The following is a 27499-nucleotide window of genomic DNA, read 5'->3' as shown; positions in this document are numbered from 1 at the left end:
TATTTTTACAAACCAGTGTAACTGTTGGCTCCCATACCTGACTATTAGCCAGGTATACCAGTCAAGTGTTTTCAGACTAAGGCAGTTTTGAAGTTTTTTAAGTCTCCTAGTTATGGCAGTTGATTTTTATCAGTTAAACTTGCCTAGGAAATTTTAATTCATTTCATTGCTTTTTTCTCATTCAGTTTTAACAGGTATTTATATTAAGCACCTTTTATGTGCTAGACACTGTGCTAGGTGCTGGGGATACAGTGAAATAATCTGTACTTATAAGAGGCTTACTTTCTAACGAAGGAAGCAGGTAGGAGTAGATAGAATGAATACAAATATATTTTTTGGTTTGAGTAACTTGTGTAGATAGGTCAGCTTGGAGTTGTTTTAATTGTGTGCCATATCTTCTCATTTTTATTCTTTTTTTCTAACTTTGTATTAGTTTTAATCTTTAACAAGTTGGTGGCTTAATTCTACCCAGACAAATGATTTCAGCAAAGAGATTGGTTAGAAGGCTATTGTAGAAGTCCAGGCCAAAAGGTGATGAGAGACTGGATGGACTAAGGTTGTAGTTGGGGGAGGGGAATGGAACAAGCATTTATTAAGTGCCAGCTATGTACTAGGTACTGTGCTAAGGACTTTACAAATATTATCTCATTATCAGTGGTCATATGAGTGATGAGAAGAGGATGAATGTGAAAGATATGAAGTTAGATAAGACAAGATTTGGCAATGATCTAGATTATGGAGAAACTTGCAGGAAGACCAATCAGAAAGTCATTTCAATTAACATCTATTTTCTGTATTAATTTTTTGTTTGAGCTTAGGTGTTTCTGCCTTCTTTGACTATATGAATGAATGTCTGTGCTTTAATTTAGCAATACAACATAAATTTGTCCTGTATTTCCAGTAAAAGCAAGTACAGTACACATTTTCATCTACCAATTATTATATATCACAAAAACAAAACATTGAAATTAACTTTATTTTTAGCAGATGGGAAATGACTCATTTTTTGATGTTGAAAACATGCCTGAATCATTTTCCTTTTCTTTTTAAAATTCCTTTTTTAAAAATTCAGAACTTAAAGAACATTTTGATACACACAGCAAAACAAAAAAGAGTTTCATATGAAACCATGAACCTCCATTTTATAATTTATTTTTAAAAGTTTGTAATAAATTCTACAAATTTCTCTGAGAAGTACCTCATTTGTCTCTGCTTCCTTCTGAACAGTGGTAAATTCAAATATTCCTCTTAATATTTTTTTCTTTTAGAGGAGAATCCAGGCACTGTCTTTAATTTTGTAGTATCAAAGGAGTTAGAGATGGAAGGAACCATTAGGGATCATTGATTTAACTTATTTCACAGATGAGGAAACTGACACAGAGTATATGTTCATTTTCCCAGGGTCAAGTACTAAATTACTGACAGAGCTAATCAGTCAACATTTATTAAATGTCTCTTACATGCTAGCCATTCCCTTAATCTCTGGGGATGCAATGACAAAAATGAAACAGTTCCTGACCTAAAGGAATTTGCATTCTGTTAGAAGAAATAACATGGAGACATAAATATGTGTAAAATAAATGCAAAGTGAGGTAGTAGGATGGGGAAGGGAGGTAGAAGCAGCTGGGAGGACCAGGAAACATTTCTTATAGACTTGAAGTTGGAGGATATTTTGGAGGGGGATGGGGCAAGGAGGGAGTTGATTCCAGGTACCTGGGACAGCCTATGATAAGTTCCCAAACTTGTTTGGCCTGCTGCTCCCTTTTCAAAAGAAAAAATTCCCCAGTGCCCTCCCCCTGGAAATCTACTTTCTTTGACCCTTTAATGGTTTTTTGAAATTTGTATCATTTAAAAAAAATTAATTTTTTAAAATGACACATCTTTAATAATTTCTTGTAAATTTGTAGGTTTTTTCCCTGCACTGAAATGTTGATGATGCAGTATCGTGCCGTGTAACCGTATAGTAGCGTATTGTAAACAAGTCATTATGCACACGTATTCCTGTCAGTCTATTTTGGACCTCCTGACAGTGCGTGACATGCTGGCCTGCCCACACTTGCTTGTTAAGACCTGTTGGCGCACTTGACCAGTGATGGGTTTATAACTTGTATTTTGTGTGTTTATTTGGAAAATAACGTAATCGCTATGACTTTAACTCTGTTATACAACAGGTAAAACATGTATGAATGGTTTTTCAAAATTTTCTTGTCTTCTTTCCTTATGCTTCCACCTCTCCCTTATTTTTATTCAATGCCCTCCCTCCCCAATTGCACCCGAGGCTACTAGGGCTCCCACCCCCAATTGTTCCAACACCCCAGCCTCCTCCAGTATTGCCCAATTTGGGAACCTATGGCTCTACAAAGGCACGAAGAGAGGAGATGGAATGTAATGGATTGTAGAGGTCATGCAAGGTAGTGATGTGTGATAAAACTGGAAATGTAAGTGGTAGTTTGCTTGTGAACTGTTCTCCAATTCCTAGCCTGGTCTAATTACCACATTATGCAGATTATTTTTAGGTAAAAAAGTGAGTTTGCGGATTGGATTAAGATATACTTACTATACCTGGAAAGATGATTTTGGCTAGGTTCAGCTGGGTTGAAAGCATTTTAGAAAGTTTTTTTGTAATTTTTGTTAGGGATAAACAGGAGTCACCACATGTCCATATGGTGAAATTAAAATTAGTTCCTTTGAAGTGTTTGGAAGGGCCCCCAGAGGCCATTTATTTTACAGATGAGAAAATTGAGGCATATGAGGTTAAGTGACTTACTCTTGGTGTCATGTAGACAATAAATGGCAGAGCTGGTGTTAGAAATACCAAGAATTTTAACTGGCCATGAGTGAATTTAGAAAAAAAATTTTTTTTATTTCACACCATTATTTGACAGGTGACTTGACCTCAAAGTCTGGCCCAAGCGCACTTTAGTTACAAAAACTCATTTATAGTTCATCCAGATTCAAATTTCACACCTTGAACCCCATTGGCCAGCATTTCAGGGTACATGAAACCCCACCCCTTGATTACATCTTCTCATTTCCACATTTCAGTTCCCCCCTTCCCTTCTCATCCTCATACACTTTATTCTTTTTAAAAGGAAATGCCAAGCCAAAATACTTTTAGTCTCCTTCCCATTTGTCTGTATCAGATAGCTTGAGAAAGGATCCGTCTCAGTGGCTAAGAGAATTGACAAAATGTGAGTTTGAAGATTCAAACCCAGGATATCAATGATAAAGATGGGTTTATGGCCCTCATCCTCATCCTTTGTGAATGAGACCTGGCCTGGCAGTTCTTTTGAGATACCGGAAAAGCCCTTTTGAGAACAAAGAAAGGCAGTACATATGCTGATTTTTCAGGGGCCAATATCCCCCTCTGTCTTCTAAAAGCAGTTTTACCTTCTGTGTTATCCACCAGTATGCTTCAAATCATATTTTCATTTGTGGAAACAAAGTTCAATCATACCTTACAATTCCTCCCCTTTATGTATCAAAATTTTTTTATTTCCACATCTTAAATTCCTTCCTCACTTTCTTTGTCATATGAATCCTCCTCCTCATCTATCTCCCCTGTAACTAAATATGGGAAGGAAAGGGGGAGAGGTTGATCGACACATCGACAAATTAAAAAGGGGCAGTCCCCTTTATAAATACAGATATAGAGACCCAAAAGAAAATAATAATGAACAATCAATTGTCAAAAGATTCAGCAGTCTCATACAGCTATCTAGCGGGGATCATCTGATGAAGTTTTCTGGTCCAGCATGGCATCTCAGCATCTTCTTGTAGAAACCTGCTTTCTTATTTTCACTCTCCTACAGAAGTGACCTTAGCACAATTTTAAATTACCATTCCTAATCCTTCTACCCTTATCATTCTTACAAAATCAAAATTGGAACTTTGGTCAGTTGTCATGTTTAAGAAATTCACATGAGAACCTAGTTTTTTTTTTTAATACTTTACATTAATCCATTATTAATGCCCCCATCAGGAGGATGAGATTTCACTAAGGAATTGATAAACAGGCTCCAGTACATACATAAATACAAGTCATAAAACAATTCCAACTTCTGGTCATGCCATGTTTCTTTTAAGGCATTTACAAAATAAACCACAGGCCATTCTCCTTTTAACATTAACTAGTTGTAATAAAACTGAGACAAGTATGATGTTAACTGAGTAACAAAATAATATTATTAAAAGCCCTTGACTTAATTGTCACCGCACTATTTCATAGAATTAAAGGATGTATGTATGTATGTACTAATAACAGATATTAAGGCTAAATAGTTGTTGTTTGGGCTAAAATTCTAAACCTAATAGGTCAATTGTATAGTAAGCTAAGATGTTCCAGAATCAATTATTTAATAGAATTGTTATTGTGCTTACAAAACTTTTGATTACAGAAATTTGCCACTAAGAGATTAGGGACATAACTGTAGTAAGGAAATGTCAATTTAAGGTATGTCAAAGTGCAAACTGCATTGAGCTGGGCTTAAAAGTCTGCCAGGTGTCAGTAGGGAAATCAAGTCAGGAGAATCCTACCTCAGCTCATGAGAGAGAACAGTCGTTCTCCCAACCTTCTCATATGAGATCACCCTCTGCAGTTCATACTTGCACCTCACAGGGTTGCTAGCATCATGGATCAGTGGCTCAGACAGCATTTCTTGATGTTTATACCTGGAGTTAGACCCAGGAAAACAGTCAGTTAATAGTCCCATTAGGTCTTTGAATAGCAAATTCCAATAATCAGCTTAAGATATGACTCTAATCTCACATTGGTCATGAAACATTTTTAAAGTGAGCCTTAAGTAGCTTGCATACATTTCTACACTTGTTCTAGTTCCTGATTAAATAACAACATAAAATCAAATTTCCCATTAAGATCATAAGTTATTGCTCTAATAGATTTGCATCTGTTTTGCAATTTTCTAACCAGGCTTGATCAGAAAAAATGAGATATACTTTGAGAACTGAACCGTATAAATATGATAGGTTCAAACACCAACTTTTATCTTAGGTTTTAGGTTATGGAATGAATTCAAATCAAAACGGCAAAAACTTAATCAATACCCAATTGCTTTTACATCATTTTGAAACATGTAAGGACCTTATTCCATACATACTGCTTTATTACAGTAACTTTAAATTCCAGCCCTAGTCTATGTAATATTATTCAACATTGTGTTTGTACCCTTCTTTTCCCCTTTATTCCCTAATTATTCCCATAACATTTAGAAAGAATGTTCTCATTCCAAGAATTCTGTCTTTCACATGACTACACGAGAGTACCAATTTACCCAATTATTTGATTGAAAACAGCAAGATTGCACTATGCAAAACTTTACCAAGACTCACATCCCAAATTTTCAATTTGTCCTAAAAGGCAATCACTAGAAATCAATTTCGTTGACTTTAAAAGCCAGATTTGGAGATCGGCTGGTTTTTGACCCCACTGCTGTTTCAGTAAGACTTCCAGGCTTCCCAGCTTCAGGGGCCCTTACTATACCTGCTGCTCCTCCTCCCTCCTTCCCTTCTGCCAGATGGGGAAAGGTGTAAAGCTCTGTCTTCTTAATCTGATCTGTGATAAATAGAAAAACCCCAGGACTGTTTGCAATCCACTTGAACTCCCCAAATATCGGAGTCTCACCTAGAAACTTAAGAACATTCATAGTAGGTTTGAACTACGATAAATTAGCTTACAAACAGGAATTTAGTAGGCCTTCTAAAAATCATACAAAAGATTTTGCAAACCATTTCTTCCAATGAAATCAGTTTACAATTTGTCCTGATGTTAAGAGGAATAATCATTAAACTTTCGTGAAGAAAATCAGTTGGACACCTCTAAAATGATAGGTAACTCTCCTCCTTAAAGCAAAAATAAACCTTTAAACATAGGGATTCATTACAACTAGTTTGGTGTAAAATGTCCTTAAGTAACAAATTCCCAAAGTATTATAACAAACTAAATTCCTAGTTATTACAGAATTCCTAGATATCACAAAGTTCCCAAATTTTTTGTTCACAAAACCTCGTATACATAATTGATAAAAATCACAAGAGGAGATCTTACAGTGTCTTAGTTAACAGTCTCACAAATGCTCTAAGTGATAGCAAAATAATTTTAACTGAAACTTCCTTTTGAATAAAGGCAAAACTTGGAAGCTTATGATTTCTAAAATTACAGCAAATGGTCAAATAGAATGTCTTAACAACGTCTTGACCCATTATCACATTTAGGTAAGAGAAATTGCTTTTTAAACAATCCATTATCAATTTAGGTGAATGCATTTCCAAATCACCTTGCACAGAGAATAAACTATAACTTTAAATTACTGTATATACTTTCATAATGGCCAGGATTTCAAAATGGAAAGTCTGCTATAATATTATTATTACTTATTTATAACCAAATAACCAAATACAAGTTTTAAATTATCACATTTTTATCACATCCCTTTAAAAAAAACCTAATTCATATGCAACAAAATTAAAAAATTGCTTTTACACCATTTCTACCTAACAGTGGTCTCTCAAATTTTACAATCTAAGAGAACCTTAGAAATACAATACAATTTAGAAATATAGCAATAACTAACTGCATAGAAATTATTGATCTTATTACTTTTGGTATTTAAAAACAACTTCAGAGTTATCAGGTATGGCCAGTCATTGCCAAATAACAATATATAAACATTTTAATTACATCCTGGTCTTTCAAAAGGAAATATTATCCACAAATTTATATATTCCCTTAAATGTTTTATTTAGCTGTATATTCCCAGTTCTGAATAGCTTATCTTCTGAGAAAAGTCTAAAAGTTTGAAATTATGTTAGTTTAGAATGTACTATGCCAATATTCTAACTGTTGCTTCTGGTCCAGGCAAAAGAGATCTAAAGAACCAATGTTAACAAGGTGTGCTAGGCTTCCCCTCCAAGCAGACACCTCTGGAGCTTAATAATTAATTGAATAGTGATAATTACAAGTCAGAGTAATCAATATATTTACCATAGTCAAATTAAATCCAGTTTTAAAATTCAATAAAATCCCCCCAGATCCATCTTGAAATGTGGATAGACATACATATATATATATATATTTTTTTTTTCTGCCTTCCATATATTTTCCCTTTCTTTCCTAATCTTCACTCAGACCACCTCCACCCTCCTTTATATTTCAAATAAGATCACACTCAAATAAGAATCGCACTCAATTCTGTCCTGCTTTTCTACACCTTTTTTAGAAACTAGACAGAGTTAAATGACTAACAACTTAACCACATTTTAAACAGACCACTGAACTCCTAAAGTGATCCCATTATCAGACAGAAGACCTCTCCCCCCATTTTTGCAGTGTTACCCATTGCCTGATATCAGTTACATTGATTTAATATAAACATAAAATACAGATTTTTAACTTTTAAGATCTAATTAGACCTAAATTCAGACCCTCAGTTTTCTTTTCCCTCCCAGCTTCTTAATCTCCCACTTCCTCTTTTTTTTTTAGAGGGTCAAAGGCAGGGCAGTTAGGGTTAAGTGACTTGCCCAAGGTCACACAGCTAGTAAGAGTGTCAAGTGTCTGAGGCTGGATTTGAACCTCGGTCCTCCTGATTCCAGGGCCAGTGCTCTACTCATTGCGCCATCTAGCTGCCCCTCTCACTTCCTCTTAATCTCCCACTGAAAGCCTAAGGTGGGAGTTCTCTCCCTGTGTTCTCTTTCTGTAATTATAGACCTTGGAAATTTCTCACCACAAAACATGAAACATTTTTCAAACACACAGATAAGACATATTTGACAAGGCAGCATACATTAAAAAAAAAATTTGGAAACCAATTTAGAATTCGAATTCATACTGGTCAAGAACTTAGAGTTAGAATTTTACTCTGACTTTTTAGCCCATTTCAAAAGGATATCCTTCCCAGAGACCCCTTCCAGATCTCTTCTGCCCCTCCCCCCACCCCCAGGCACCTCTAACATGCTTGGATATTTCACATCCTCCTTCCTAGGTCCCATGCCTTAATGTTCATTTGAGGTTCCAAGTAGGAGCTAATATAAGCCTCAAAATTCATCAGAGAAATAATCGTTTCCTTTCTTCTTCAGCTTGGGACACTCTCTTTTGAAATGTCCCTGTTTTCCACAAATGTAACATCCAGCCTGCTGGACTGGGTGAAAAGCCCTTCCTTGGCCCCTTCCCTTTCCAAAACTCTTTTGTTTCGCAGCCCCTTAGTTTCTATTCTGGCCTTTTGTCTTTGGCTTTCTTCCTCTCTGTTCACAAACAGTCTCTGTGCTTCTCTCATCACCTCCTCCAAAGACTTACCACTCCAGTCTTCTGTCTTTAGCATTTTCTTTCTTATATTGGGCCATGCCTTAGTCACAAAGTGCACTTTTAAGAGTTCTTCTGCCTTTGGGGACTCAGTGTCCATCTCCGAGTAGTCATCTGATCCCTCAGCCTCTGTTAAAAGGCTCAGGGCGTTTCCTCCTTATTCTGCTCTATCTTGAAGGCTTTAGAGCTAACTTTCTGTGCTTTGGTCTCTGGTGTAGTCTTCTAGTATTTTAACATTTTTCCTAAGGGATTATCTGGAGTTATGCTCACAAAGAGAATCCCTTCCTTTTTCCTTAGGGAAATCTTCCCTTTTTCCCTTTCCAGGGGAATCCACCCCTTCTAGCACCTTACTTCCTTTATTCCCCATCCTGCTAAATTTGTCCAAGACTCCTCATGGTCTTGTGTCTCAGCAGGATTCCCCAGTCACTAATCCTGGCACCTTTGGCCCTGTTCCTACCTTAGTCTGTTCAATTTGCCTGACTGCACCATGTATCCAATTACTTATTTTTTTTTTTTATCTTCCTATTCCAGGTACCTACTAACTTTTTCTTTTCCTTTCTGTCCCAGGTACCTACTTTGTCCCCTTGCTTTTTTTCTTTTCTTCACACGGCCTCTTTAATTCTTGTGGTCTTGAGATGCTGAACAGTCTGCCAGCGAGAGTACAGAAGCTCAAGAGCTATTAAAAATAATGGGACACATCTTTCTAGTTCTTCAACACATTTCGCTCCAGGTGTTTTAAGATCCCGGATGAGCCCCCAAATTATTAGAAATACCAAGAATTTTAACTGGCCATGAGTGAATTTAGAAAAAAAGATTTTTATTGACCTCTAAGTCCGGCCCAAGCACACCTTAAGCTAGTTACAAAAGCTCTTTTATAATTCATCCAGATTCGAATTTCACAACTTGAACCCCATTGGCCAGCATTCCAGGATACACTAAACACTACCGCTTGGTTACATCTTCTCATTTCCATATTTCAGTTCCCTCCCTCCATTCTCATCCTCATACACATTATCCTTTATAAAAGGAAATGCCAAGCCAAAATATTTTTAGTCTCCTTCCCGTTTGTCTGCATCAAATAGCTTGAGAAAGGATCATCTCAATGGCTAAGAGAATTGACAAAATGTGAGTTTGAAGATACAAACCCAGGATATCAATGATAAAGATGGGTTTATGGCCCTCATTCTCATCCTTTGTAAATGAGACCTGGCCTGGCAGTTCTTTTGAGATACAGGAAAAGCCCTTTTGAGAACAAAGAAAGGCAGTAGATATACTGATTTTTCGGGAGCCAACATCCCGCACTGTCTTCTAAAAGCAGTTTTACCTCCTACATTATCTACCAGTATGCTTGGAATCATATTTTCATATGATTTTTGTGGAAACAAAGTTCACTTATACCTTATACTAGGATTTGAAAAGTGGGTTGTCCTTTAACTCCAAAATCCATTGCTTTTATCATTGTACCATGATGCTTATCATTTCTATGCTTTAATGATAGGGAACCATTTTATATTTACCTTTATAAATGCAGAGCTTTCAAAGTTCAAATTTCTGTAGGTGCAGAAAAAAAAAGATTTTTTGGAATATTTCATTTCAAAGCAAGAAATCATTTGGCTATATGAAGCTACAGTAATATACTTTTTTTGAAAAAAAAAATCAAACTTTATCTTTTCCTTTCTGTCCGTATATAGGAAGAGGAAGGTCAGGAAAATGCTAACTATATCAACCATTGTTTTAAATTCATAATTGGCTTCATGAGTATCAGCTCTGTTTAACTTTGTTAAATAAAACAAAAGAATGACAAAGACTTTCAATTAAGTATTTGTTGATTGACTGACCTCACATTTAGTTTTCTGACCATGCTATTTTTCCTCTTCACATTACCTTGTATTTAATCATCTGTGTTGGATGATTGCTCCTTAAGGGCAGGGACAATTTTGAAAAGTTCTATTCTCAGTGCCTAGCACAGTGTCTCACATGTGGCTGGTGCTTAATAAATGCTTGTTGAACTCATTATGTTTCCCCTAAAATCCTCCCCTTTACCTGACTTCTATTTATAGTCAAGAGTACCTCCATCTTCCCAGTCATTCACACTTGCAGTCCTAGATTCCTTACTCTCTCTTAACCTATCATATCCAGCCTGTTGTCAAATTCTGGCATCTATCATTATCTCTTTGAATACTTACTCCTCTCTTCTGACACTGCCATCATACCATGGGGCAGGCCCTAATCACCTGTTTCCATGGCCTATTAAAATAGCCTTCTAGTTGTCCTTCTTAACCTCAGTTTTCTCCCCATTCTGCTCATCTGCCAAAGTTATTTTCCAAAGTTGAAGGTCTGATCTATGTCACCTCCCTCTTCAATAAAATTCAGTGTTTCCTATTGCTTCTAGGATTGAATATGAAATTTTCTGTTAGGCTTTTAAATCCTTTCATAACCTGGCCTTCTCCTACTTTTCTAATTTCATTATGCTTACACAATGTCTGACCTGTAGGAAATAGGCACTTTGATAAAAACTTGTTGACTAATTGTAAAGCCTTATTCCTTTCTGCATTCTATGAAATCTTGCAAAACAACTCATCTGGTATAGTATGCTTTTCATTGGCCACCCCGTTCTTGGAATTCTCTCCTTCCTCTACTCTGCCTTATGGTTTTTCTGGCTTCTTTCAAATTTCTCCTAATTGTTGCTCTTTATGCCTGTGCCTTTTTTCTGAGATTATCTCCAATTTATCTTGTCATTATATATCTATCTTGTTTGTATGTAGTAGTTTGCATGTGTCTTCACCTAAGTTTCTTGAGGGTAGGGACTGTTTTCTTTTTCTTCTTTTCCTTTGTATTCCCAGGCATGGCACATACCATATTTTCCCATGTATAAAATACTCCCATGTATAAGACACACCTTAATTTTGGTGCCCAAAATTTGAAAAAAATATTTATTACATAAAGTTATTGAACTCAAGTTTTATTCATCTGCTCATAGCTTTCAGGCATCTTTTGGGCAAGTCTGGTTCATGTATGCATGCTTAGTCCATTCCGTTTTCGTGAACCTGAAGCACCAATTGTATCCTCCTTTGAAATCAGTAACTTCTTTTTCATCAGCAGTTCTTGTCTCTTGCTGAACCATCTTTGTGGACACAGGAATTCCAATTGCTCTTTGCTCTTTCAGTCCATATCTTCAGTTCCCTCTCTAAATCAGGCCATTTTGCTGACTTGCCTCTCATGGCCTTTTTCTGCTGTGACATTTTCAGCAGGGTTTCTTCTTCCTGTAGCCATTCTCAGATTGTTTTCTCAGTTGGAGCAAGACCAAACTTACATTCAGCAGCATGATTTCCAGTTCACTTTTGCAAACTGGATTACTTTTAATCTGAATTCAGCACTGTATGATAATCTTTTCTGAGCCATTTCTGGGCAGAACGTGGCAAAAAAGTAACGTAATATACTGGTAACAAATACAAAACAATGAGCGCAAAGAAAACAAGCACGAAAAAGTGGGAAATGCAAGTAAAAAATCTACAACAATGAGCGCAAAAACAAGTGGGAAATCAAGTAAAAAAAAATCTACAACCATTGTATAAGAGCACCCAGTTTTTAGACCCCAAATTTTTTTAAAAAGGGTATGTCTTATACATGGGGAAATATGATAACAGGCGATTAGTTGCTTTGCCAAACCTGTGTTAACTACAGTGAATACCAGTGATGTACTTTTTGTTGAAAAAAAAAATGAATTAAAGTGTGTCTTCCTAAGTAGTTTTAAATGAAATCCATCCTGGGAATATCCCTAGTTAGGCCAGTAATGAAACTCTTAAATGTGCTGCTTTTTTGTATAAATCACAGTTGAGTCATGCTGTCTATATGTGTTAGTATATAATACTTTGCAAGGTTTGATTTAAGACTTTTTTTATGTGTCAGTGACATCCCATTTTACTTCCATTACAGCCCATTAAGTGAGCAGTAGATAGGTAGTTGTGAATATTGGAATAAATACTTGGCTGCTGAGGACTAGTACTTTTCATTTCCTGGAAATGTAGAAGCTTGGTTAAGGTTGAGGATGTTGTATAGTAAAAAAAAATATATCTTTTTTGCATTCATAATATAGTTTCATTAGTAATCTCTAGATGAGTGAAATTTGTGTAAATTCACACTTTTTTACCTTGTAAATTTCTTTCTTGTTCAAATGGTGAATTTTTAAAGATCATCAGTATTCCATCCTCTTAACTCAGTTCAAAGCATTTTTTCTCTCTTAAGATAACTTTGAATGTAGAAATCAGTTATACTATGAGTTATGAGAAAAATGTTCCCTTTGGAGAGAAATTTTCTTCAAGGAACTTTCTATAGAATCATTTATCACAACGAATATACATAAAGTGGATAGTATTTATCAAATATTTGATTGTGTTTGTGCTGTTTATTTTCTTATTAACCTAATTTCATCGTATTTATTGGCACTACTAGCACTTCAAAAGCACTTCAGAGTCTCACTTTAACTCTTTTGTTCCCAGGTCTAATAATATGGGTTTAAAAGATTCCAACAAAAGAAACTGCTATTTTCTTGAGATGATTAAAATAGCTAATGAGGATAATGAAGTAAGCAAACTGTTTGGTGGAGAAGGGATATGTCGGTTGCAAATTTTGGACTCGACTTTAGCTAGGCTTTTCTCTAGGCAAGGAAGTGAATTTCAGAGCTTAGGGCTATAAGGGGAATTATATTGTCCTTTCTTTTTTTTTAAATTTAATATTTTTATTCTGAATTTAATGAATACCAAAAAGAGATTCCCACATATAGAATAGAACAGAAAAAGAGAATTATATGTGAAACTGAATCTCTGTTATGTACCACTTGCTTTTTCAAAAAGTATGTAATAAATTCAGTTTACTTTCAATGCTGTCCTGCTTGCTTTTGAACTTTGTTTTGCTCTCTACTGAGCATTTGAAATAAAAGTTTCAGTGACCTTCATTTATTTCATTTCTTCTGTCCTTTCTTAAACAAAGTTTTTCTCTTGAACTACTTTATTTTTGATAAGAGCTGAGACTTTGTTAAATCCGGTCATCCCAATCCTTTTTCTAGAGAATATTTATGCACTTAAAAATTACTATTAGAAGTAGATGGGGGTTTATATTCATAGTATCTAAAGATGGAATCTTGTAGGGGAAAAAATTCCTCTCAGTTCTGTAACTTTTCTCTTTTGTGGCTGCCATTCTAAAGGTGTTGCTAGAGTGAACTGGACTTAGTTTCCTGTTTATTTTACCAAGGATTCAGCTACTGCGGAGGGAGCAGTGTGCATGACACTAAAAATTTTGGTATTTGTATGTATTTATAAAATGTAATAATAGCAGTGTAGAAGCATTTCATGCTTATTAGCCTTTTAACTATTTTAATTTTCTTATGTTGTAGGATTAATGGCAAAATAATTAACCACCATGGCGGCTATGGTTCCACCGGTGAAGCTCAAATGGCTTGAACATTTAAACAGCTCTTGGATCACAGAAGACAGTGAATCTATTGCTACAAGAGAAGGAGTTTCGGTCCTGTATTCTAAACTGGTCAGTAATAAGGAAGTTGTGCTTCTGCCTCAGCAGGTTTTGTGCCTCAAAGGACCTCAGTTGCCTGATTTTGAACGTGAATCTCTTTCAAGTGATGAACAGGATCACTATTTGGATGCCCTTCTTACCAGTCAGTTGGCTTTGGCTAAGATGGTGTGTTCAGATTCCCCATTTGCTGGAGCACTTCGTAAACGACTTCTTGTACTGCAACGTGTCTTTTATGCACTTTCTAATAAATATCATGATAAAGGCAAAGTGAAGCAGCAGCAGCATTCACCAGAGAGTAGTTCTGGTTCAGCAGACGTTCATTCTGTTAGTGAACGGCCCCGATCAAGCACAGATGCCCTTATAGAAATGGGTGTCCGAACTGGACTGAGCTTATTATTTGCACTACTAAGGCAGAGTTGGATGATGCCTGTTTCAGGACCTGGTCTCAGTCTTTGTAATGATGTCATTCATACTGCAATAGAAGTTGTGAGCTCTTTGCCACCGTTATCTCTCGCAAATGAAAGTAAGATTCCACCTATGGGTTTGGACTGTTTATCACAAGTGACTACATTTCTTAAGGGAGTAACTATTCCAAATTCTGGGGCAGATACTTTAGGTCGTAGATTAGCTTCTGAGCTGTTGCTTGGTTTAGCAGCTCAGCGTGGTTCTTTAAGGTATCTTCTCGAGTGGATAGAAATGGCTTTGGGTGCATCAGCAGTTGTACATACCATGGAGAAAAACAAACTACTGCCAAGCCAGGAAGGAATGATCAGCTTTGACTGCTTTATGAACATATTAATGCAGATGAGGCGCTCTTTGGTATGTATTAAATTTTTGTTTAATTTTATACTAAGATACAGAGGTTGAATATTTTAAAATTTTAAACTTTTCAGATTGAACCAAATGGCAATGATAAATTATTTGACACTTATTTGATAAATATTCATTATTTTTCATTGTGTTTATATACTTTGATAAGAGAAATTTTTTGAATGCTAGTTGTGAATGAACCTCATGGAGAGAAAATGGGTGCTGGAGATCCTAGGACATTTGAAGTTCTGGTCTTGGCTTTGCTACCTACTTAACTGCATACTCTTGATCAAGGCATTTAAGTTTCTTATGCCTAAGTTTTATCCTTTATAGGTTGAAGGGGTTGTCCTTGATCATTTTAAAAGTTCTCCCACAGCCTGAAAATTATTTGTTTTTGTGATGTCTAAATTTTTGATTCTCATGAGACAATCTTTTATGTCATATAAAATTCCAAGCCATGATATGATCAGTTCAATAAAAATGTGAGCATTAGGGAGACACAAAGATGAATAAGACTCGGTCTCTGTCCTAGAGATCTAATAGCGAAATAGGGAAACAACTTATGTATAAAAATAATTTTAATACATAAACTTTTGTTATAAGATACCTAGAAAATGATATACTCCTTTAGGACAGAGGCTATATTTTATCTAAACCTTGTATTTCCCCATTGCCTAGCACCATGGTCTGTATACAGACACTTAATAAATGCTTATTGTTTTGTTTCTACAATATAGTAGTTGCATGTGAGGTACCTTTCAGGGTTGTTATGGGGAAAGTACTTTGTTACCCTTAGAATTTCATATAATGTGAGTTAAGAATAAAAATAGTAGTACACATTTTGTGAATATTTAGAAGAGTGGGTAGGAATAAAGAAAGCTTTGTATTTGAGATGGCATTTAAGCCAGGCCTTTAAGGATGCATATAATTTTAACTAATGGGTGAGGAGGAAGACAGTTGAGGTCTAAGAAATGGTTAGGATCAGGCATTGTCAAGAGAGGCTAGAGAGTACAGAGACGTGTTGGGGGAACAATAGGAAAAAAGACTATAGAAGTAACTTGGTTTTTAGGCTACACATGTACATATTATAACAAAGGCCTTTTGGAGACAATACTAATATATTACAATAATTTTTTATAAATTAAATGCCTGTGCACATGAAGCTGTTGTAAAATTGTTCTGGTGTCGGTTGCAAAAATGTGTAAATATAATATGGCCCTTTAAAAAGTTAATACTAAGAATATTTTAAAATATTGCTTTTTATTCTCCCTTAAAATATTACCAGTCATTTTTATAGAATAGGAGAGGTATATGGAAATGATCATGGAAAAAGGTATAGTAGCATCAAGTTGTGGAAGACCTTGAATGCTAAGATCTTGAAAGGTTAATGAATTTGGACTCTATTGAGGTAGGCATTGAGGAACTATTGAAATGTTTTGGTTAGCGATATAATTAGGGCAGTACTTTTAGAAAATTAATCTGACAATTATATGTAGTATAAATTAGAGAGGGAAGAGATTAAGAAGTGGGGAGATCCTTTAAGAGGTTATCATAATAGATGAGGTAAAAGTTAATGTTAAAGAATTTATATTTCTAACTATATGATGACTAGGTGGATATATTCGCTTGGGAGAAAAGTTAGGGCTGAAGTTATGTTTGGGGGAGATATCATGTAGAGGTGATTTTTAAAAGCCAAAGGAGTAGATGACATCACTAGGGGAGAGAATATAGAAAGAGAAATGGGCTGTGTTCTCCCCTCAGACTATCATCTTATGAGTCATCCACTCCTCCCTTTTTAAGCCAAACTCCTTGAAAAAGCTGTTGGTTCGCTCCTTACTCCCTAGGCCATTTGCAGTTTGATCTGTTACATTATCGCTTAACTGTAGCTCCTCTCTCCAAAGTTAGTAATGCTCTTTTAACCGCCAAATATGATGAAATTTTCTCAGTACTTCTCCTTTGACTTTGTGTTGTTAGTCGCTATTGTTCTCTCCTTCTCTCTCTTCTCTGGATTTTTATGCTGCTACTCTTTCTTGGTTCTCCTATCCTTTTGTTGGGCCCTAATCCACATCCTGATTTCTTGATTGTAAGGGGGACTCTCAAACTCTGTCTTGGGACCTCTGTATTCTCTCTCTTGACAGACTCATCAGCTCTAGTCTCTTCTTTGCTCCAGGCCTGAATTGCCAATTGATTATTGGATATTTATAGATCAACTGAAATTAAGATGCCTTTAGGCCTAAAGAGGCATCTTAATTTCAGTTGATCTCTAATGCAACTCATTATCCTTCATCACTAAATCCATCCCTCTTCCAAACTTCCCTTTTTCTGTTGAGAGTATCAACATCCTACCAGTCACCTAGCTTCACAGCCTCATAATTCCTCATTCTCTCTCAGTTCACATGTCAATCAAATCCTTGTTGGTTCTACCTCCACAGTGTCTTCTGCATATTCACATAGCCGCCACTGTAGTTCAGGCTTTCATCATCTCTTGCTTGGACTATTGTGGTAGTCTAATTGGTCTTCCTGTCTTAAGTTGATTTGACCCATCAGTTCTTTAGTGTCAAATTATTTAGTTTCCATTTAATTTTTAACCCTTTCTTCACAGGACAGTAAAGAGTGTGTTTAATATTTCTGCCTTTTGGTATTAGTTTTTTGATATGAGGTTTCTATGTCTCAGTACATTGTCAGTTTTTGTAAAAGTGCCATATACAACTGAGAAATGTGGCATCTCCTTTCTCTTTCCATTCATTAATCATAAGATAATCTATCATATATAACTTTCCTAAAGTTATATTTAGGCCTTTAATTTCTTTATTATTTATGTTAGATTTATTTGGCTCATTTCCATCCACTGAAGACATTAATATTTTGAGAATGACATTTGTTTCTTCTCCTCCTATTAGAATATAGACAATTCATCATTGTATAGTCTCTTCCAATTGTACATCAAAGGCAATAGGAAACTTCACTTCATGGGACATCTCCTCATCTTGTATTGTAGTATTTAAAATAAAACACTTGCATAACTGCCTATTTAATATCAATAAAACTGATAACTTATATGACATAGATGTTTACTAAGATATAAATATCCAGATGAACTGAACAAGAGCTGACTAATTGGAATATCTGTCTCAGGAAAAAAAATTGAATAAGATATAAGGGAACTTCCAGAGGAAGGAAAAAATCCCAAGACCAGACGGATTTATAAGTGAATTTTATTCTTGACATTCAACATACAATTTGATATTCAGAGTTTTGTCCAGTATTACATAAATTGCAAAAATAAGGAAAGAAAAGATCTAACCAAACTTACTCTGTGAGAAAAATATGTTCTTGAATCCTAAAACAGAGCAAAATAAAGCAGAGAAAGAAAGCTGTAGACTAGTGTCCTGAATGAACATCAGTGCAAAAATGTTGAATAATTGGTTGCAACAATATTTAAAAAGATTATACCATGGCCTAGTTGATTTATACTGGGGAATGCAGGGCTGGTTCAGTATTAGGACAATTATAACTGCAATTGACCATACTAGTTTTTTTTTTTAAATTAATTTATTTTTAGTTTTCAATATCCACTTCCATAAGCTTTTGAGTTTTAAATTTTTTCCACCACCCTCCCCTCATGCAATCTGATATAGGCTCTACATATACATTCTTATTAAACATGTTTTCACATTAGTCATGTTGTAAAGAAGAATTAGAACTAATGAGAGGAACCAAGAGAAAGAAAAAACAAAACAAAACAGAGAGAGCAAAGAGTAAGAGCTTCAGTCTGAGATCAGACTCTATGGAGTGAACTCTATGGAGTTCTTTCTCTGGATGTAGATAGCATTTTCCATCATGAGTCTTTTGGAGTTGTGTTAGATCCTTGCATTGCTGAGAAGAGCTAAGTCTATCAAAGGTAGTCATCCCATAATGTGGCTGTTATTGTGTACAATGTTCTCTTGGTTCTGCTCATTTCACTCAGCATCAGTTCATATAAGTCTTTCCAGGTTTTCCTGAAGTCCACCTGCTCATCATTTCTTACAGCACAATAGTATTCCATTACATTCATTTAGCACACCTTGTTCAGCCATTCCCCAATTGATGGGCATACTCTCAGTTTCCAATTCCTGACCACCAAAAAAAGAGCTGCTATAAATATTTTTGTACATGTAGGTCCTTTTCCCATTTGTATGATCTCTTTGGAATATAGCCCTAAAAGTGGTATTGCTGTGTCAAAGGGTATGTGCATTTTTATAGCCCTTTGGCCATAGTTTGGAGTTTTCTTGGCAAAGATACTAGAATACTGTGCCATTTACTTCTCCAGTTCATTTTACAGATGAAGAAACTGAAGCAAACAGGGCTAAGTGACATATTCAGGGTCACACAATTAGTAAGTATCTGAGACCAGATTTTTATTTATTTATTTTTATTTTTTGAAAATTTATTTAATTTATTTAATATAATTAGTTTTCAGCATTGATTTTCACAAGAGTTTGAATTACGAATTTTCTCCCCATTTCTACCCTCCCCCCCACTCCAAGATGGCGTATATTCTGGTTGCCTCATTACCCAGTCAGCCCTCCCTTCTGTCACCCCACTCCCCTCCCATCCACTTTACCTTTCCTTTCTTGTAGGGCAAGATAAATTTCTATGCCCAATTGCCTGTGTATATAATTTCCTACTTGCATGCAAAAATTATTTTTTTTTTGTTTTTGAACACCTGTTTTTAAAACTTTGAGTTCCAAATTCTCTCCCCTCTTTCCTTCCCACCCACCCTCCCTAAGAAGGCAAGCTATTCAACACAGGCCACATGTGTATCATTATGTAATACCCTTCCACAATACTCATGTTGTGAAAGACTAGCTATATTTTGCTCCTTCCTAACCTGTCCCCCTTTGTTCAGTTTTCTCCCTTGACCCTGTCCCTTTTTGAAAGTGTTTGTTTTTGATTACCTCTTCCCCATATCTGCCCTTCCTTCTATCATCCCCCCTTTTTTATCTTCTTCCTCCTTTCCTTTGGGGTAAGGTACCCAATTGAGTGTGTATGTTATTCCCTCCTCAGGTTAAATCTGATGAGAGCAAGATTCACTCATTCCCCCTCACCTGCCCCCTCTTCCTTTCCAACAGAACTGCTTTTTCTTGCCACTTTTATGTGAGATAATTTACCCCATTCTATCTCTCCCTTTCTCCCTCTCTCAATATATTCCTTTCTCATCCCTTAATTTGATTTTATTTTTTTAGATATCATCCCTTCATATTCAACTCACCCTGGGTCCTCTGTCTATATGTATATACACATACACATACACACACACACACACACACACACATATGTGCATATTCCCTTCAGCTACCCTAATACTGAGGTCTCATGAATCATACACATCATCTTTCCATGTAGGAATGTAGACAAAACAGTTCAACTTTAGTAAGTCCGTTGTTATTTCTTTTTCTTGTTTACCTTTTCATGCTTCTCTTGATTCTTGTGTTTGAAGGTCAGATTTTCTATTCAGCGCTAGTCTTTTCACTGAGAAAGCTTGAAAGTCCTCTATTTTATTGAAAATCCATATTTTGCCTTGGAGCATGATACTTAGTTTTGCTGGGTAAGTGATTCTTGGTTTTAATCCTAGCTCCGTTGACCTCCTGAATATTTTATTCCAAGCCCTTCAATCCCTTAATGTAGAAGCTGCTAGATCTTGTGTTACCCTGATTGTGTTTCCACAATACTCAAATTGTTTCTTTCTGGCTGCTTGCAGTATTTTCTCCTTGATCTGGGAGCTCTAGAGTTTGGTGACAATATTCCTAGAATTTTTCTTTTTGGGATCTTTTTGAGGAGGTGATCTGTGTATTCTTTCAATTTCTATTTTACCCTGTGGCTCTAGAATATCAGGGCAGTTCTCCTTGATAATTTCTTGAAAGATGATATCTAGGCTCTTTTTTTGATCATGGCTTTCAGGTAGTCCAATATTTTTAAATTATCTCTCCTGGATCTATTTTCCAGGTCAGTGGTTTTTCCAATGAGATATTTCACATTGTCTTCCATTTTTTCATTCCTTTGGTTCTGTTTTATAATATCTTGGTTTCTCATCAAGTCACTAGCTTCCACTTGCTCCAATCTGATTTTTAAGGTAGTATTTTCTTCAGTGGTCTTTTGGACCTCCTTTTCCATTTGGCTAATTCTGCCTTTCAAGGCATTCTTCTCCTCATTGCCTTTTTGGAGCTCTTTTGCCATTTGAGTTTGTTGTTTTCTTCAGTATTTTTTTGGGTCTCCTTTAGCAAGTCATTGACTTGTTTTTCATGGTTTTCTTGCATCATTCTCATTTCTCTTCTCAATTTTTCCTCTACTTCTTTAACTTGCTTTTCCAAATGCTTTTTGAGCTCTTCCATGGCCAGAGACCAGTTCATGTTTTTCGTGGAGGCTTTTGATGTAGGCTCTTTGACTTTGTTGACCTCTTCTGTCTGTATGTTTTGGTCTTCTTTGTCACCAAAGAAAGATTCCAAAGTCTGAGAGTGAATCTGAGTCCATTTTCGCTGCCTGGCCGTGTTCCCAGCCAACTTACTTGACCCTTGAGATTTTTGTAGGGGTATGACTGCTTGTAGAGTAGAGAGTACTTTGTTCCAAGCTTGAGGGGCTGCGCTGTTGTTTTCAGAGCTATTTCTATACAGCCACCTCTGCCACACCAGCACTCCTTTCCCAAGAACCACCAACCTAGACCTGACTTAGATCTAAGCAGGCTCTCCACTCCTGCTCTGATCTGCCACTTAATTCCTCCCACCAGGTGGGCCTGGGGCCAGAAGCAGCTGCAGCTGTAGTTCTGTAGCTGCACCACCTCCACTGTTCCCCAGGGCTGTGGCCGAACCACGAACTCTTTTCACTCCCCGCAGCTTTTCCCACTAACCTTCTCTGTTGTCTTTGGTGTTTGTGGGTTGAGAAGTCTGGGAACTGCCACAGTTCACTGACTCAGGGAGGTAGGGCCTGTTCCGCCCGGCTCCTGGTCTGGTTGGTTCTGCCGCCACCCACACTGGGCTCCGCTCCCCTCTCCTCCCAGCTCCGTGTGCGGTAGACCTCACCCAGTGACCATCCAGTCTGTCCTGGGCTGGAGCCCTGCTTCCCTGTGCTGTTTTGTGGGTTATGCAGTTCTAGAATTTGTTCAGAGCCATTTTTTATAGGTTTTTTGGAGGGACTTGGCAGGGAGCTCACGCAAGTCCCTGCTTTCCAGCCGCCATCTTGGCTCTGCCCCTCCAAATTAGTTTTTTAAAAAGCCACATGATTATATCCAGAAAAAGCTTTTGACAGAATGTGAGAGTTAATATTTAAAAAAATTGAAAAACATACGAATAAATGGAACATTCCTTAATACAGTAAGTAATGTCTATTGACAAACAAGAACTAGCATTTCTGTAATGGGGAAATGTTAAAGGCCTTTTTGTTGAGATCAGAGTTAAAAGAAGGATGAACATTGTACCCACTATTACTTGATATTTCAGAAATGCTAGCTCTAGCAATAAGACAAGAAAAAAGTTGAGGGATTGGGCATAGGCAAAGAAGAAAACAAAATGATCACTTTTTAGCATTTAACATAATGGTTTTCTTAAAGAATGCCAGAGAATTAACTAAATTTTAATAGGAAAAAAAAGTAACTTTAGCAAAGTAGCAGGGTGTAATATAAACCCATAAAATCATCATTTTTTCTGTATATTACCAACAGAACTCATCAGGTAGAGATTAAAAAAAGAAATTCTACTCAAAATTGCCATAGAAAAATACCAAGAGACTTGAAAAAATTATGAGTGAGACTATAAAGTATTTTTTATAGAAATAAAGACCTAACTCAGAAGGATGTAAACTGTTCATGGTTGGGCTGTGCCAATGTAATAAAAATAACAATACTATCTAAATTAATTTACATATGCAGTGCTATACCAATCAGACTATCAAAGAGTTACTTTATAGGATTAGAAGAAAAAATAACAATTTACTTGGAGGAACAAAATGTCAAAAATCTCAAGGAAAATACATTGGGAAGAAAAGGAGCTTAGCAGTAGCAGATGTCAAACTATATTACAAAGCAGTAATAATCAAAATTTTTAGTACAGGAAACCTTTATTAGTCTCTCTTAATTCTAATGCCTTCCTTTTGTTGATAATTTCCTATTTGACTTGTATATAGCTTGTTTATACATTGTTGTTTACACATGTGTCCCACTATATTGTGAGCTCTTTTTTGTTCTTGTGGAGGCAATCAGGGTTAAGTGACTTGCTCAGCTTCACACAGCTAAGTAAGTGTCTGAGATTGGATTTGAACTTAGGTCCTCCTGATTCCAGGGCTGATACGTTATCTGTTGCACCACCTAGCTGCCCTAAATTGTGAGTGATTTAAAGGCACTGTCTGTTTTTTATCTTTCTTTGCATCCCAAGCTCTTAAATGGTGCTGGCACATAGTAGATCTTATTATGTATGCAAGATAAAGATTCCATTAAACATAGTGGCATAATGTTTGGTAAACCTAAGGACTTCTATTACTAGAGTAAAGACTCATTATTAAACTCCTAAGAAAGTTGGAAAGCTGTTTGGCAGAAAACAGATTTAGATCAACAGCTCATACCATATACTACAAAAAGCAATGTAAATGAATATAATACCTAGATAAAAAAGGTCATCTTATAAATTTTATAGAGGAGCAAGAAAGGAGATACTTTCCAAAGTTTTGGATTAAGGGGAGAAGTCATGATCAAATAAGGGAGTTAGGAGATAATAATAGGACATAAGATAGACAGTTTTGCTTATATAAAATTGCGATGTCTTTGTTGTTGTTGATTATTGCACAGTCACAATTTAGTTTAAATTAAAAGGGAAACAGTTAACTGGGAACAGTCTTTATAGCAAATTTTTTTCATTAAGACATCCAAAATATTTAGGAAATTAATATAAATATATAAGAATAAGAGGTACTTCTCAGTAAATAAATGTTCAAGTAATAAGAATAAACAGTTGTTAATAAGCAATTATTAACAAGTATTTGGAAAAAAATACTCCAAATAACAAATAAAGAATGAAAATCAAAACAATTCTGAACTTCCATCTCATATACATCAAGATTAGCAAAGATAATAAGCAAAATGAGAACTGTTAGAGGGGCTATGGGGAAATCTCACATGTTACTGTGCTCTTATTGGAGATGTGAAGTGATCTAGCCCATCTTGGAAAGTGTTTTGGAATCATACCCCCAAAGTTAGTAAATTGTACATACTCTTTGAACCAACAATACTACTACCCAGCTTATGCCCTCAAAGAGATCAAAGAAGGGGGAAAGTGGACTATATATGCAAACATACTTATATCTTGATCTTTAATTGTAGTTAAATAACTAGAAGCAGAGAGGGTACCCACAGATTGAGGAATGACTGAAGAAATACTTATGACATGAAAGGAATGAATTCAGAGAAACTTGGGAGGACTTGTATGAACTGATGCAGAATGAAGTGAGCAGAACCAAGAAGGCAATTTATAAAAGATCTACAGCATTGTAAGGGAAAAACAACTATAAAAGTCCTAAGAACCACCATCAGTGCAATCACCAATTAAATGATTGTTATAATAATAATAGTTATAATTAATTCCAGAAGGCTGATAATCGGTCATGCTTCCTATCTTTTGGCACAGAGGTAATGAATTAGAGGAGCATAATGAGACATACGTTTCTGGATACTACCAATGTGTGAATTTGTTTTGAGTGACCAATTTGTTACAAGGGGCTTTTATTTTATTTTATTTTTTTAAGAAGAGAATTGGAGAAGCAATGGGAATAGTGCTAGGAACTTTAAAAAGGAAGAAAAGAGAAAAGAATCAGTGAGTTATTAAAAATTAACAGAAGACGACAGAAGGAAGTTCAGATGGGGACATAAAATCATGGCAGGGTTGAAACTATCATGTGAAATGTGAATTTTTTTAAAAAGGTGTATATTTTAATGAAAAACTTCAGTGAAACTAATTTATGTAATGATTTAGAGAAGAACAATTTTGAAAGGCTTTTAGAACCCTGATAAACCACAGTTCCAAAAGAATGAACATGAAGCATGGCATTCACCTTTGGACATAGCTAATTTGGAAATTTGTTTTATTGGACTATGTAGCTATGTTTTGAGTGGTTTTTAAAAAATTTGCATGAGGGGTGGGGATAATTGAGAAGGACAGACTAGTTAAAAAATACTTGTCACTTGAAAAGTAAACTACAAAAAAGTGAATAGGTATAACAGATATAAGTAATATGGGAAAAAGAATTTGTAGGCTACATGGATATTTTGCTTAACTAATGGTTTTTTAAATAGCTGAATAAATTTGTCATATCATCTGGAAAAAAGATGGGTTTAGCGTAGTGTCATAGAGTATTCTTTCAATAAATATATGTCAAATTAAAAAAAGGAATAGCTAAACCAAACTATGTGGCATTTCAGTTTGGCATACCTTTACCTTTTTATTTTTATTTTTGAACATATTTGTTGATGTGTATTATGTTGATGTTCCTAAGGAAAAAAAGAAAAAAAAAACTCTTGGACCACAGTATTTCAAAGAATGGATGACAACAACAATATTAATAACTATTGATTAATGTCTACTTTCCCAACTTTATAAGAGCTCTATGAGGTCAAATACATTGTGTCCCTCTTCAGTGCCCTGTGGATTGCATAGGGAGGGCATCAGACAGTTTCAAAAGAGAATCAGCAGGCTTTGACAAACTATTCTGAAACAGACTACATCTTTACAGTCATTAATTAATTTAATTAATTAAAGGTACAGAGAATACAAGTTCTCCTGTGGCGCTTATTGTTTGTAGCAAAAAGCTTTTGATTCATCAGAACAAAACAGACTTTAAAGACTTTGTTCCAACAAGGAATCTCCTATGCATATGTAAAAATCATTTAGATTCCTTGAAAGATGAATAAGATAACTTTTTTTAACCTATTTTTTAACCTGTTTTAACCTTTTTTAACCTGTTTGAAAGATGTACAGCACAGGTCCAAGTAGAAGGCTTCCAGAGCCTTAAAGAATGAAAGTTTCAGGTCATCCATAGGGTGTTGAAGAAGGGCACACTGTATTTGAGTATGCTGTGACACATTATGGACAATGATTTGTACAGGAGAAACAACCAAGGATACCATCAGAGATGTAGATCTGGAAAAGGAAGTGGGTTAGTCATAAAGGGAGAGGAAGGGGTGGAATAACAGGTAGACACCCTGAGTGTAGTATTGGTATCTATACAATGTCAGGTTCTAGGCATAAGTTCCCAAAGTGGGCAATATTATCTCCTGGTGGGTGGGGGGGCTGGAATGACAAGGGGGGTGGGAGGGAGATGATAGTAGCCTCAGGTGCAATTGGAGGGCATAGAATAAAAATAAGGGGGTGGTGGAAGCATAAGGAAAGAAGAGAAAATAACAAAATTTTGAAAAACCATTCCTATATGTTTCATCTATTATGTAACAGAGTTAAAGTTGTAGTGATTATATTATTTTCCAAATAAACACACAAAATACAAGTTATAACCAATCACTGGTCAAGTCTACTAACAGGTCTTTTTTTTTAAATTTACTGTTTTTTTCCCCAGTTACATGTAAAAACAATTTTAAAAACTTTGAGTTCCAAATTCATTCCTGTCCCCCCCTTCATTGAGAAGGCAAGCAATTTGATGAAATAGGTTATACGTGTGTAATCATGCAAAACACTTTCGTAATAGTCATGTTCCATCTTATCCTCCCCTTGTTTATTCTATTCTCTTTCTCCTTTTTACCCTGTCCCTCCTCAAAAGTGTTTTGCTTCTGATTACCCCCTCACCCAAGCTGCCCTCCCTTCTGTCACCTCCCCTTTCCCCCTACTTTCTTGTAGGGTAAGATAGATTTCTGTACCTGTTGAGTGTGTATATTATTCCCTCTTTGAGCCAGTTCTGACGAGAGTAAGGTTCACTCACTTTGTCTCACCTCACCCCTCTTCCTCTCCACTGTAAAAGCTTTTTCTTGCCTCTTTTATGTGAGATAACTTATCCCATTCTACCTCTCCCTTTCTCTTTCTCCCAGTACATTCCTTTCTGTCTTGCTCCTCAATTTTATTTTTTGGATATTGTCCCTTCATATTCAGCTCACACCTGTGCCCTCTCTATATACTCCCAACTACCCTAATATTGAGAAAGGTCATATGAGTTACAAATATCATCTTTCCAGGTAGGAATGTAAACAGTTTAACTTTATTAAATCCCTTATGATTTCACTTTCCTTTTCATGCTTCTTTTGAATCTTGTATTTGAAAGTCAGATTTTCTATTTAGCTCTGGTCTTTTCTCAAGAATTCATGAAATTCTTCTATCTCATTAAATTTTCATTTTTTTTCCTCTCATGGGTTATACTCAGTTTTGCCGGGTACGTGGTTTCTTGGTTGTCATCCTAGCTCCTTTGCCCTCTGGAATATCATTCCAAGCCCTCAGATCCTTTGATGTAGAAGCCGCTAAAGCTTGTGTTATCCTGATTGTGACTCCACGATACTTGAATTGTTTCTTTCTGGCTACTTGCAGTATTTTTTCCTTGACTTGGGAACTCTGGAATATGGCTTTAATATTGCTGGGAGTTTTCATTTTTGGGATCTCATTCAGGAGGTGATAGGGAGATTCTTCTAAGTTCTATTTTACCTCTAATACTAGAGTATTAGAGCAGTTTTCCTTGATAATTTCTTAAAACATGATGTCTAGACTCTTTTTTTGATCATGGCTTTCAGGTAGTCCAGTAATTTTCTAGGTCAGTTGTTTTTGCAGTAAGATATTTCACATTGTCTTCTTTTTTTTTTCATTCTTTTGGCTTTGCTTTATGATTTCTTGATTT

At 35.9% G+C, this 27499-nt stretch overlaps 1 protein-coding gene across 1 annotated transcript in view; it reads left to right on the top strand.

The window, feature by feature from the left end:
- HERC1 (HECT and RLD domain containing E3 ubiquitin protein ligase family member 1) overlaps nt 1-27499 on the top strand; it is a 222590-nt gene that overhangs the window by 14480 nt on the left and 180611 nt on the right. The window contains exon 2 of the mRNA XM_036734758.1: nt 13707-14662. Within this exon, the coding sequence (XP_036590653.1) occupies nt 13733-14662 (930 nt within the window). The 5' untranslated portion in view covers nt 13707-13732. The remainder of the gene's footprint in view (nt 1-13706; nt 14663-27499) is intronic.

This window comes from Trichosurus vulpecula, chromosome 8, assembly GCF_011100635.1.
Source record: "Trichosurus vulpecula isolate mTriVul1 chromosome 8, mTriVul1.pri, whole genome shotgun sequence".
Taxonomy (NCBI): Eukaryota; Metazoa; Chordata; class Mammalia; order Diprotodontia; family Phalangeridae; genus Trichosurus; species Trichosurus vulpecula.
The sequence above is the reverse complement of the archived record's forward strand: the minus strand, read 5'-3'. Positions and strand labels throughout refer to the sequence as shown.